The 13,430-nt window shown below is 44.6% G+C and overlaps 1 protein-coding gene across 3 annotated transcripts in view; it reads right to left on the bottom strand.

The window, feature by feature from the left end:
• The window catches only part of LOC134344346 (polycystin-1-like protein 1), a 241,095-nt gene that overhangs the window by 122,484 nt on the left and 105,181 nt on the right, over positions 1-13,430 (bottom strand). For all 3 annotated transcript variants that reach the window (XM_063043975.1, XM_063043977.1, XM_063043976.1), the window contains exon 25: positions 1,373-1,543. In XM_063043975.1, the coding sequence (XP_062900045.1) occupies positions 1,373-1,543 (171 nt within the window). The remainder of the gene's footprint in view (positions 1-1,372; positions 1,544-13,430) is intronic.

The raw sequence follows: 13,430 nt of genomic DNA, 5'->3' as shown, positions 1-13,430 counted from the left end.
TTCTGAGCTGACACCAACATGGGAGTCACTCATCCTGGAACGAACGTTCCCTGATCCAGAGTTGACTTTATTCTGCTTCTGTTTCTTTTATTACAATCTCTACTATTTCTCCCCCCTCCCCACCCCCACTATCTCTATCCCGCATGTGCTGTGTATAGAGTGAGGCAAGCCTTTTGCAGTGACATACTTCAGCACCCATTTGCCACGTGAACCATCAATCACAATGTCCCATGTGCAATTCCCCCTTTACCTTATATGGACAATGGTAAATGTCCATCCTGGAGATTATGGGATTGTAGTTAGGCTGGTAACCAGACACAAGTTTACTATGGGTTCAGATTAATCTGGAGTTTGTAGTTTAGGTTGGTTTGAATTTGTTCCAGACTTTTTCTGCCCAGTATCAACCCTTCAGTGCCCCCTTTAATATGCTTGCTAAACTATCATTCTTATTCTGCTACTGCACAACACAGGCATTTCACCATTCCTTGCTAATGCATTATTACGGGACAAATTTATGGATGGTGGATGGTGGGAGACAGGCTGGAAGAGCATTTGAAGAATTGTGTCTGACAGCAGTTATCAGATAAATGTGGTCTACTCAGCAGGTTAACTGACAGAGGAGTGGATTAGGAGAGGATATGGGGTCAGAAACTCAGCTTTATACAGGGAGGTGAAATAGTCTGCTGCAACTTGAGCCAATGACCAGGAAGGAAAGAATTACCAGTCACTGAATTGAAGGAATGATCGGGTGCCCCAATGTTTAATTGAATTTATACCAAGGAAAACTTATTTTTAACTAAGTGACAATAAATATTTCCAAAATTCTCATCCTCCGGAGTGACAGAGGATGAGAGGTGAAATGTACAAGATGATGAGAGGCATTGATCGTCTGGATAGCCGGAAGTTTTTTCCCGGGGCTGAAATGGCTAATATGAGGGGGCACAGTTTTAAGGTGCTTGGAAGTAGGTACAAGGGGGATGTCAGAGGCAAGTTTTTCCACAGAGAATGGTGGGTGCATGGAATGCACTGCCAGCAAGGGTTGTAGAGGCGGATATGACAGGGTCTTTTAAGAGTCTCTTAGATAGGTACATATAGCTTAGGAAAATAGAGGGCTATGCAATGGAGAAATTCCAGGCAGCTTTTAGAGTAGGTTACGTGGTCAGCACAACATTGTGGGCCGAAGGGCCTGTAATGTGCTGTAGATTTTCTATGTTCTATGTTCTAAAACAAAGAAGGGCCTTGCACACCAAAGTGTTGCATTAAAATTATGGAATTCTAGTTTTGTTTTAGGAATTTAGAATTAATTGAACAGCTAAGCTGAAATCTTTTACTTGTCCAGTGTTTTCATTAACAAGAAAGACTTTATCTTTACCTCCGCTTTCAATGACTCCACTCCCTGATATCTCAGGTTGTGATTCGCCGCCCTCCAGGCGAGAACCATTCATACTGAGAGAAGCAGTCACAGGCTTTGATGAGGTCTGCAATTGCTCATTCACAGCAGAGACGTTCTCGCTCTTAGTTGCATTCAGAGATTCATTGACATCTGAAACAAAATGAAAATTTATAATCATTTGCACATCCAAGGAGCAAATTAAGTTCCCTTGGAACAATCAGGATGGGATTTAACTTACTCTATTGATAGTCAGTGGATAGAAGGAGTGAAGCTTTTGCAAATTGATATTTTCAGTATCAATCATGCATATTGAAAAGTGTATCAGGCATATTCTGAAATATAGAATACAACTTGGGCATTTTCAACTTTAAGACTATGGCATTGGGACTTTGAAGGAATACCTTGAAAAATATGGGCAGAAATTAGTTTGTTCCCATTTTTTTGATGTGCCAAACCATGTCTATCTTTAGCTCTAACAGCTGTACCCCACAAAGAAAATGTACAAGATTAGCCAATATTCACTTTAAAGCCATTTTGGAGTGGCTTACACCCAAAATGGAACTTGATAGTTCCTAATGAGTGCAGAGGATCACAACCCTTGAGATGGAGGAGATGCAGAAGGAGTCCAGTGTCCCTATAGTCCACAGAAAGTGTGTCCAACTGCTGTTCCTTAAAGATCATAGTAATTAGCAGTTTGACTCAATGAGGAGTATGCAGTAGATCCAGTAGAGCATGCTATAGACATGAGTTTCAGGGAGGTGGTCACAGTGCAGGTTCAGATAGATGGGTGACCAACAGGAGATGAAGACAGGTGCAGGAACATTGGATGATAAGAGATGTTGCAAATTTAGTGAAGTGGTAAAAAGAAACATGAGGAGACTGAATGATAAAGTAGGGAATTAATGCCTGGAGCCAGCAGAAATGGGAAAGGTACTTAAATGACTAATCTGCATTGGTATTCTTCATAGCGAAGGGTATTGATGACAGCTAATTCAGGAAGGGGTATGCTGATACTCTAGAGCATGCAAATACCAAAGAAAAGGAGAGATTAGATAAACATGGACTGGGGAGGGATTTGATCTCTAAAATTATGAGGCATATACTGGGTAGATAGAGTCGTTTTTCACCAGAGAGGCAATGTCAAGTACGAGAGGGCATACCTTTAAGGTGAAAGGGGGAAAGTTTAAGGAGATTTACATGCAAACATTTTACACAGAGGGCAGTAGGTGCTTTGAATGCATTTCTGGGGGAAATGGCGGAAGCAGATGCAATAACGACATTTAAGAGGCATTTGGACAGACATCAAATTGAGCGAAATAGATCACATGCGGGCAGATGTGCAGTTTAAATAGGCATCATGGTCAGCATAGATATACTACACTTCATTAGGATTTTGAGAAGATCTGGCATGTCATCAAACGCTCCAGCAAATTTTGACAGATGTACATTCTGACTGATTGCGTCACCGCCTGCTACAGTGCACAGGACCGAAAGAGGCTGCAGGAGGTTGTAGATTTAGCCAGCTCCATCGCAGACACAACCTCTCCCACCATCTGGAACAGCTTCAAGAGGTGGCACCCCAAGGAGGCAGCATCCATCATTAAAGGACCCTTACCATCTGGGACGTGCTCTCTTCTCATTGCTACCATCAGGCAAGACGTACAGGAGCCTGAAGGCTGATACTGAGCGTTTTAGAAACAACTTCATCCCTGTGCCATCAGATTTCTGAACTGTCAGTGAACACTGGCTTGATATTCCTCTTCTGCACAATTTATTGGATTGTAACTTACAGTAATTTTGTTTGGCTTGCACTGTACTGCTGCCAGAACACAACAAATTTCATGAAATGCCCATGATAATAAACTCGATTCTGATTCTATTTCTGACTTTGTGCGCTGAAGGGCTTGTTCCTGTGCTGTACTGTACTACATTTTATGTTCTATACTATCTCACCCAGTTTTGTGCATCAGTTAGCACAGTAATCCCAGAAGGCGTCAGTCCTACGGGTATTCCCCAAAGATTGTATAAAGTGGTTGAAGGGCTTGCATTGCCCTGATTGCAGCTGACAAGCCAATGAGTCCATTTACTCCACGTAGGAGCCTTCTCGAAATTACTATGATCAATGACCAGTCACCATCCTACTCCATGCTGTAGTTTTAACACCACATTCAGTCAGCTCCCCAGCTGTCTACTCTCCCCAGGGGAATCCCCAAAACCTCAGCTCATATCCTCCTTGGACTCTTTCTTCGATTCACCTATCTACCCCTGCAGTCCTTGTCATCATCTTCCTGACACGATGAACAGAAAAAAGAATCAGAAAATCACTGAGACACAAGAGACTGGAATCTGAAGCATCAGTCTACTGCAGGAACCCAATGCACCTAGTGGCATCTGTTGGGGGAAAGGATTTGCGAAAACCCTGTGTTCAGGCTAAGAGTGGAGAAGGGCAGAGGAGAAACATATACTAGCTATTTTTATACAGGCTAATTCTTTGACCTGATATAGGATTTCAATCATCTTCTATCCTTTTGATCCGAACCCTTTTTCACAAAACCCACAGTTTTAGGCTCCAACAATTCATTTCTCACCAACTAATCATCTTCTCCCACCTAATCCTATCCATATTCTTACACTTATTCTCTAACATCTCAAATGAAGTGATATAAGAGTGTTAGGTCTTTATTCACATGTATACTTGGATGGCTTTGATTAGCATGTACAGTGCCTTAGGCTGTTCATCTATAGCACCAGTGGTGAGGACCACAAAGGTATAGTCAAGGGACATCTGCTTTAAATCAGTGGACTGGGAAATATTTAGGAACTCATCCTTAAATCTGAAAGAATATGTCAGAGTTGTCACAGACTTCATAAATTTCTGCATGGATGACTGTTTGCCTTGAAGAACAAATTGGACATAGCCAAACCAAAAACCGTGGATGAACCAGAGTTGCACTATCTGTTGAGGGCTAGATCCGTGGCATTCAATACCATCCGGAATTGTACAAGAAGTCTAGATATGACCTACAGAAGGCTATTTTAAGAGAGAAAAAAGCAATTCCAATTAAAGTTGTAGATGAAATTGGATGCACATCAGCTCTGTTAGGATTTGTAGACAATTACAGGACCTAACATCATAAATGGCTGTGATGATTTACTCCCAAATGAGCTTAATGACATTTATGCATGCTTTGAAAGGGAGAATAAAACTACAGCTCTACAAATCCCAGCAGCATCTGGTGACCTGTGATCCCTGTCTCAGGGGCCGGCATAACAACATTTTTCAATAGGGTGAAACCTCACAAAGATCAGGCCCCAATGGTGTACCTGGTAGAGAACTGAAAACTTGCGTCAACCAACCAGTCAGAGTCTTCAAGGATTTCTTCAATCTCTCACTGCTGCAGTCAGGAGTTTTCCACCTCCTTCAAAACGGCATCAATCATACCACTGCCCAAGAAAAGCCAAGTGACCTGCTCCAATGACTATCACCCAGTTGCACTCACATCGACTGTGATAAAATGCTTTGAGAGGTTGGTCATGGACGGTTATCAACTCCTGCCTCAGCATGGACCTGGACCTGCTGCAATTTGCCTATTCCACAATAGGTCTACAGCAGATGCAACCTCGCTGGTTCTCTGCTTGGCTTTGGACCACCTGGACACAACAGCAACAGACAGCTGTTGTCTTCTGATTACAGCTCAGCATTCAACACCATCATCCCCTCAGTGCTAATCAAAAAGCTTCAAAACCTGGGACTCTGTACCTCCCTCTGAAACTGGATCCTTGACTTCTTCACTAAGATATCACAGTCAGCGAGGATCAGAAATAACATTTCCTCCTTGCTGACAATCAATACTGGTGCACCTCAAGGATGCACACTTAGCGCACTGCTCTACTGTCTCTACCCCCATGACCGAGTGGCTAGGCACAGCTCAAGTGAAAATAAATAAATTAGCCAAAGATACGATTGCTGTTGACAGAATCACAGATGGAGCGAAGACATACAGGAGCATGACAGATCAGCTGGTTAAGTGGCGTCACAACGAACAATCTTGCACTCAACATCAGTAATATCAAGAAATTGTTTGTAAACTTCAGGAAGGGGAGGTGAGAGGAGACAACAGCAGTCCTATTGAGGGATCAACAATGGAAAGGCTGAAGTGTTTCAGGTTCCTACGTGTTAACATCACTGAAGATCTGTCCTGGTCTCAACATATTGATGCAATTATTTGAAAAACACGTCAATGGCTATATTTCATTCAGAATGTGAGGAGATTTAGTATGTCACCAAAGACTCTAACAAATTTCTACAGATGTACCGTGGGGATCATTCTAACAGGTTGCAGCACCACCTGGTGCGGAGGGGCACAGGATCGGAAAAAGCTGAACAAAGTTGTAAACTCAGCCAGCTGCATCAGGGGAACTAGCCTCCCAGCATCAAGGACACCTTCAAAAGGCGATACCTCAAAAAAAGCACCACCCATCATGAAAGACTCCCATCGTCCAGGACATGCTCTCTTCTCATTGCTATTATCAAGACAGGTACAGGAGGCTGAAGGTACACAGTCAACATATCAGGAACAACTTCTTCCCTTCTGCCATTAGATTTCTGAATGGACAATGAATCCAAAGTTCAAAGTAAGTTTATTATCAAAGTATACAACTGTGAGATTCATTTTTTGTTGGCATTACTCAATAAATCCACAATAATAACCAAAATTGAATCAATGAAAGATCAGATCAACTGTGTGCAAAAGACAACAAACTGTGCAAATACAAAAAGAAAGAAATAATAATAATAATAATAATAATAAATAAGCAATAAATATCAAGAACACGAGATGAAGAGTCCTTAGGAAGTGAGTACACTGGTAGTAGGAATATTTCAATGATGGGGCAAGTTCAAAAGCTTGATGGTTGAGGGGTAATAACTGTTCCTGAACCTGGTGGTGTGAGTCCTGAGGCTCATGTACCTTTTTCCTGATGGCAGCAGTGAGAAGAGAGCATACTTTATACTTTATATACTTTATACTTTATTGTCGCCAAACATTTGGTACTAGAACGTACAATCATCACAGCGATATTTGATTCTGCGCTTCACACTCCCTGGATTACAAGTATTAAATATTAAAGATATTAAAAATAGTTAAAATTAGTAAATATTAAAAATTTTAATTATAAATCATAAATAGAAAATAGAAAAGTAGGAAGTAACGTAGTGCAAAAAAACCAGATATTTGGAGGGTACAGCCCAGATCTGGGTGAAGCTGTTCCCAAATCTGGCCGTATGAGTCTTCAAGCTCCTGAACCTTCTCCCGGAGGGAAGAGGGATGAAAAGTGTGTTGGCTGGGTGGGTCGTGTCCTTGATTATCCTGGCAGCACTGCTCCGACAGAGTGCGGTGTAAAGTGAGTTCATGGACAGAAGATTGGTTTGTGTGATGTGCTGGGCCGTGTTCATGAACTTCTGCAGCTTCTTTCGGTCTTGGACAGGACAACTTCCATACCAGGTTGTGATGCACCCTAGAAGAATGCTTTCTACGGTGCATCTATAAAAATTAGTGAGGGTTTTAGGAGACAGGTCAAATTTTTTTAGATTCCTCAGGAAGTGAAGGCACTGGTGGGCCGTCTTGGCAGTGAACTCTGCTTGGTTGGACCAAGTCAGGTCATTTATGATATTGACTCTGAGGAACTTAAAGCTTTTGACCTGTTCCACTTGCGCAGCACCGATGTAAATGGGGTCGTGTGGTCCGCTACTCCTTCTGAAGTCAACAACCAATTCTTTCGTCTTGCTGACGTTGAGGGATAGGTTATCGTCTTTGCACCATGCCACCAGGTTCTTAATTTCTTCTTTGTACTCAAACTCATCATTACCCAAGAAACGGCCTACAATTGTTGTGTCATCAGCAAACTTGTATATTGAGTTTGATAGAAACTTGGCTACACAACCATGGGTGTACAGTGAGTACAGCAGGGAGCTGAGTACACAGCCTTGTGGGGCACCGGTGCTCAGAGTGATTGTAGAGGAGAGCTTGTCCCCTATTTTTATGGCCTGGGTACCGGCCATGAGATCCAGCTGCAGATCTGAGTGCTAAGGCCCAGGTTCCGGAGCTTAGGAATCAGTTTATTTGGAATGATGGTATTAAAGGCAGAGCTGTAGTCAATGAAAAGGAGCCTTACGTATATGTCTTTATTCTCCAGGTGTTCTAAGGAGGAATGTAGAGCCAGAGAGATGGCATCTGCCATTGAACTGTTGCTCCGGTAGGCGAATTACAAAGCATCGAGGTTGACCGGTAGGCTCTGGTTGATGTGTGCCATAACCAATCTCTCGAAGCACTTCATATATTGATGTCAGAGCCACAGGTCGATAGTCATTCAGGCATGCCACCTTGCTCTTCTTCGGCACTGGGATTATCATTGCCTTCTTAAAACACGAGGGGATCTTAGACTGAAGCAAGGAGCAGTTGAAGGTGTCAGCAAACACTCCAGCTAGCTCGCTTGCACAGGCCCAGAGAACCCATCCCGGGACGCCATCTGGGCCCGTCACCTTCCTTGGATTTATCTTCAGGAAGGCCCTTCTGACGTCCTCCTCGATGCCAGCAGGTCCAGTTCACCTGGAGGGAGCGGGACGCTCCTCTTCTGTTCGAATCTTGCATAGAATACGTTAAGTTCGTCAGGAAGAGAAGCGCCACAGTTATTGATATTCCCAGCCTTTTCTTTGCGCCCAGTGATCTCATTTTGATCCTGCCATAGTCTACTTGCATCCCTTTGGTTAGCCTGAGCTTCCAACTTGGCTCAATATTGCCTCTTGGCGCCCTTAATGGCTTTCCGGAGTTCATGCCTGGATTCCGTGTAGTGACTGGTATCCCCGGACCTAAAAGCCGCAGCTCTAGCCTTCAAAAGGGACTTGACCTCATAATTCATCCAAGGTTTCTGGTTAGGGAATACCCGGATCGTCTTGTGAGACACACAGTCCTCCGTGCATTTCCAAATAAAGTCCGTGACAGCTGAGGCATACTCATCAAGGTTAGCTGCTGAGTCCTTGAATACTAACCAGTCTACCGATTCAAACCAGTCACGGAGGACCTCATCCGTTTCCTCCGTCCAATGTGACACTACTTTTGACACCGTGACCTCCCGCTTCAGTTTCTGTTTGTAAGCCGGGAGGAGGAGTACGGCCTGATGGTCCGATTTTCCGAAGTGAGGTCGTGGGACAGAACGGTAGGCATCCTTGACTGCTGTGTAGCAGTGGTCAAGTATATTCGGGTCTCTAGAGGGGCAGGAGACATGTTGGTATAACTTTGGCAGTGCCTTTCTGAGGTTGGCCTGGTTAAAGTCCCTGGCTGTAATGAGGAAAGCCTCCAGATACCTGGTCTCAAGTTCACTGATGTTGGCATACAGTATGTTCAGAGCACACTCCACTTCCACCTCGGGGGGAATGTCGACCGCTGTCAGTATGACCGAGGTGAATTCCTGTGGCAGATAGTAGGGACAACACTTCACTGACAGGTGTTCCAGGTCCGGGCTGCAGGAGCTTGTCAGTGCCACTGTGTCCGAGCACCACCCAGTGTTGATCAGTAGGCAGACACCACCTCCCCTCGTCTTGCCCGAAGACACCGTGCGATCCATCCGATGGATTGAAAATCCCTCCAGTCGGATGGCACAGTCGGGGGTGGCAGGGGAGAGCCAGGTCTTGGTGAAACAGAATACACAGCAGTTCTGCATCTCCCTGCAGTAGGTGTGTCTCCCTTTAAGATCATCCACCTTGTTCTCTGTGGCTTGCACATTAGCTAGTAGGATGGTGGGCATAGGGACCCTGAAGCCCCTCAGCTTCAATCTGACCAGCAGCCCAGCTCTTTTGCCACAGGGCGTGTCCTGGGTGGTGGGGGTCCCTGATGATGGATGCTGCTTTCCTGCGACAGCATTTCATGTACATATGCACAATGGTGGGGAGGGCTTTACTCCTGATGGACAGGGCCATATCAATAACTGTTCGTAGGATTTTCTATTCAAGGGCTTTGGTATTTCCATGCCAGGCTGTAATGCAGCCAGTCAATATACTCTCCACTACACATGTAAAGACTTTGTCAAAGTTTTAGATGTAATGCTAAATCTTCACAAACTCTGAAGGAAGCAGAAGCATTGCCGTGCTTTCTTCATAATTGCAGTTACGTGCTGGGCCCAGGACAGGTCCTCCAAAATAATAATGCCAAGCAATCTAAAGTTGCTGACCCTCTCCTCCTCTGATCCTCCAATGAGGACTGGCTCATGGACCTCAGGGTTTCTTCTCCTGAGGTCAATAATCAGCTCCTTGTTCTTGCCAATATCGTTGTTGTGGCAACACTCAGCCAGATTTTCAATCTGCCTCTTATATGTTGATTCGTCACCAACTTTGATTTGGCCTGTGATAGTGGTGTCATCAGCAAACTTGAACATGGCATTGGAGCTGTGCTTAGCCATAGATGTAAAATGAGAAGAGCAGGGGCTAAGGCCACGGCCTTGAGATGCACCTGTGCTGATGGAGATCACGGAGGAGATGTTGTTGCCAATCTGAACTAACTGGGGTCTGCTAGTGAGGAAATCGATGATCCAATTGCACAGGAAAACAGAGGCCAAGGTCTTGAAGCTTATTCATTAGCTTTGAGGGAATCATGCTGTATTGAATACCATGCTGTCGCCAATAAAGAGCATCCTGATGTATGCATCTTTGCTTGCAGACGTCCCAGAAATTGAGCAGAACCAATGAGATGGCATCTGCTGTGGACCTGTTGCTCTGGTAGGCAAATTGGAGAGAATCCAAGATGCTTCGCAGGCAGGTGTTGATATGTTTCATTACTAACCTCTCAAAACACCTCATCACAGTGGATGCAAGTCATACTGGATGATGGTCATTAAGTCAGGTTTGGCATGGGTATAATTGAAGCCTGCTTGAAGTGGGTGGGTACCTCAGACTGCCAAAGTGAGAGGTTAAAGATCTTATTGAACACTCTAGTGAATCCATGAACACTACCTCCCTTATTTTTCATCTCTTTTTGCAGCACTTATATAACTTAATTTTTATTAAATATATACTTCTTATTGTAATTAATAGTTTTTTAAAACTATTATGAATTGGAATGTACTGCTGCTGCAAAAGAACAAATTTCACAACAGATGCCAATGCTATGAAACCTAATTTGAATTCTGATTCTGAGCTGACTCCTGTTAGCTGGATGGAGACTGGGAGATGCCGGCCTGTGTCGACCTGACAGGAACACCCACACACTTCCACGGCCAGCACCCAACGGCCCAGGACAATGTGGATGGGTCTGGAGGAACTCCTCGATGAGCGATGGATCCAAGATGAATTTGGGTGGCACCCAAGACCTCCCCTCCAGGCCCTACCCTTTCCAGTCGACCAGGTAGTGCACGCCCTGTCCACGCTGTGAATCCATCAACAGGTGAACTGTGTGCACTGGACCACCTTCCACCATCCCAGATTCCAGAGGTGCAGGCTCAGGTGGGTTGAATGATCCATGGACATTGGGCTCGAGGCAGGACACGTGGAAGATAGGTGTGATCCTGAGGGACGGTGACAGCTGGAGACGGTAAGTAACTGGATTGATGTGATGGGTAGTCTTGAAGGGACCAATGAACCAGGGCGAGAGTTTGCAAGGGCTGATTTCCGGTGGACAGCCAGGCACAGTCCCCAGGCCGGCGTGGTCTGGCTGGGCTCCACTGGTGATGTTCCTGTTGGCAGTAGGTGCGGATGTCAGCTGGGATGGCGCCCTGTGCCTTCTTCCAAGCATTCACGTGGACAAGACCTCCGCTGTTGACTCCTCCATGGAAAATAATAAGTTTTGGTAGACAAGAAGAACTTCAAAGGGTGACATAGCCATGGCAGAGGAGGTGTGCAGACTGTGGGACAGTTGGCCCAGAACAGATTTCTTGCACGTGGAAAGATTAGAGGTGGTGAAACATCACAGAAAATTCTCTGCTTGCTGATTTGCTATTTCTGACCGACCATTGGTCCATATATCCAGTTTGGTGAAGATTTAGGCCTCACGGAATGTTTCAAACACACTATCCCATCAAGGGGAGAGGGTAACGGTTCTTCCTGGTGATTTTGTTGAGTCCACGGTAGTCAATTTAGGGATGGAGACCCCCATCTTTCTTTTTGACAATGAAGAATCCTGCACTGGCTGAGGACCCGGATGGATGCATGTAGCTATGTTGTAGTGCTTCCGTAATGCAGTCATTCTTGGCTTGGGTCTCAGGAGGGGAGAGGGAGAAAACACTACCATAGGAAGGGGCAGTACCCTGGAGAAGATCGATTGCGCAGTCGTGTGGTCTGCAGGATCCCCAACTCAGCTTTGAACTGGATGACTACGTGAAGTGAAGGTCGTGAGTGGAGAGGCTGGGTTAAACCAAGATGAAAGAAGTGTTGGGTGAGTCAATGAGGAGGAATTGGATGGACTTCCAGTGCTCTCCGATGCTCGTGTATAGGCCGTTTGTGCACTTTGACCATCCCAGACCATCCAAGGTCTGTAACGTTAATAAAGATGTTTTAACGCGATTGAGCAATCTATTGCTGCTTAAAACTGTTGGAAACAATGCCGATTGTGGCCGTATTTTTTGTTGGACTCCTTGAAGGAAATGGAGCTGCTGGTCCAGGTTAAAAGTGAGTCAAAAAAAAAAAATCGGGAGTTTCAACTCCCAATACTGAATATATTGCTGGCAAACGTACAGTCTCTAGTAACCAAAACTGATGATTTCTGAGCTATGGCACTGTATCAGAGGGATGGTAGGACAGCGTGCAACCTCTACTCTACTGAATGCTGGTTAACCTCTTCAGTACCGCATGCAGTGATTCAGACTGACGAGTCACTATTCACCGTCAGGAGTGAGAGATAGCTCACAATGCTCTTCACACAGCCCTAGATCACCTAGTCAATATGAACACCTGTTTGTTGACTATAGCTCAGCATTTAACATTATCATTCCCACAGACCCAATTGAAAAGCTACAGAACCTGGATCTCTGTACCACCCTCTGCAATTGGATCCTTGACTTCCTAACCAGAAGACCACAATCTGTGTGGATTTGTAATAATAGCTCCTCCTCGCTGACAATCAACACTAGTGCACCTCAGAGATGTGTGCTTAGCCAACTGTTCTACTCTTTCTGTCCCATGACTGTATGGCTATGTATAGCTCAAATACCATCTATAAATATGCTGACAATACAACCATTGCTGGCAGAATCTCAGATGGTGACGAGAGGGCATACAGGAGTGAGATATATCATCTAGTTGAGTGGTGTCACAGCAACAACCTGGCACTCAATGTCAGTAAGACCAAAGAGCTGATTGTGAACTTCAGGAAAGGTAAGATGAAGGAACACAAACCAATCCAATCCTCATATGGGGATCAGAAGTGGAGAAAGTGAGCAGCTTCAAGTTCCTGGGTGTCAAGATCTGCGGGTCTAACCTGGTCGGTACATATCGATGCAGCTATAAAGGCCGCAAGACAGTGGCTGTATTTCATTAGGAGCTTGAGGAAGTTTAGTTTGCCACCTAAAACACTCGAAAACTTCTACAGATATAATGTGGAGTGCATTCTGATAGGTTGCATCACTGTCTGGTATGGGGGTGGGGTGGGGAAGGCTACTGCACAGGATTGAAAAAAGCTGCAGAAAGTTGTAAAATTAGCCGCCAGAGTACCCAGGAAATCTTCAAAGAGCGGTGCCTCACAAAGGCGGTGTCTATTATTAAGAACGTGCCCCCTTCTCATCATTGCCATTAGGAAGGAGGTACAGAAGCCTGAAGGCACAATTCAAGAATAGCTCCTTCCCCTCTGCCATATGATTCATAAATGGACATTGAACCCATGAACATTACCTCAGTTATTTTAATATTATTTCTGTTTTTGCACTATTTTTAATTTAACTATTTGCTATAGATATACATACTTATGTAATGGATTTACTGACTTTTCTTTTCTATATTATCATGTATTGCATTGTGCTGCTATCCCTAAGTTGACAAATTTCATGACATTAAACC

The sequence above is a fragment of the Mobula hypostoma genome, chromosome 3, assembly GCF_963921235.1.
Source record: "Mobula hypostoma chromosome 3, sMobHyp1.1, whole genome shotgun sequence".
Taxonomy (NCBI): Eukaryota; Metazoa; Chordata; class Chondrichthyes; order Myliobatiformes; family Myliobatidae; genus Mobula; species Mobula hypostoma.
Note: the sequence above shows the minus strand (reverse complement) of the source record. Positions and strands in the feature narration are given on the sequence as shown.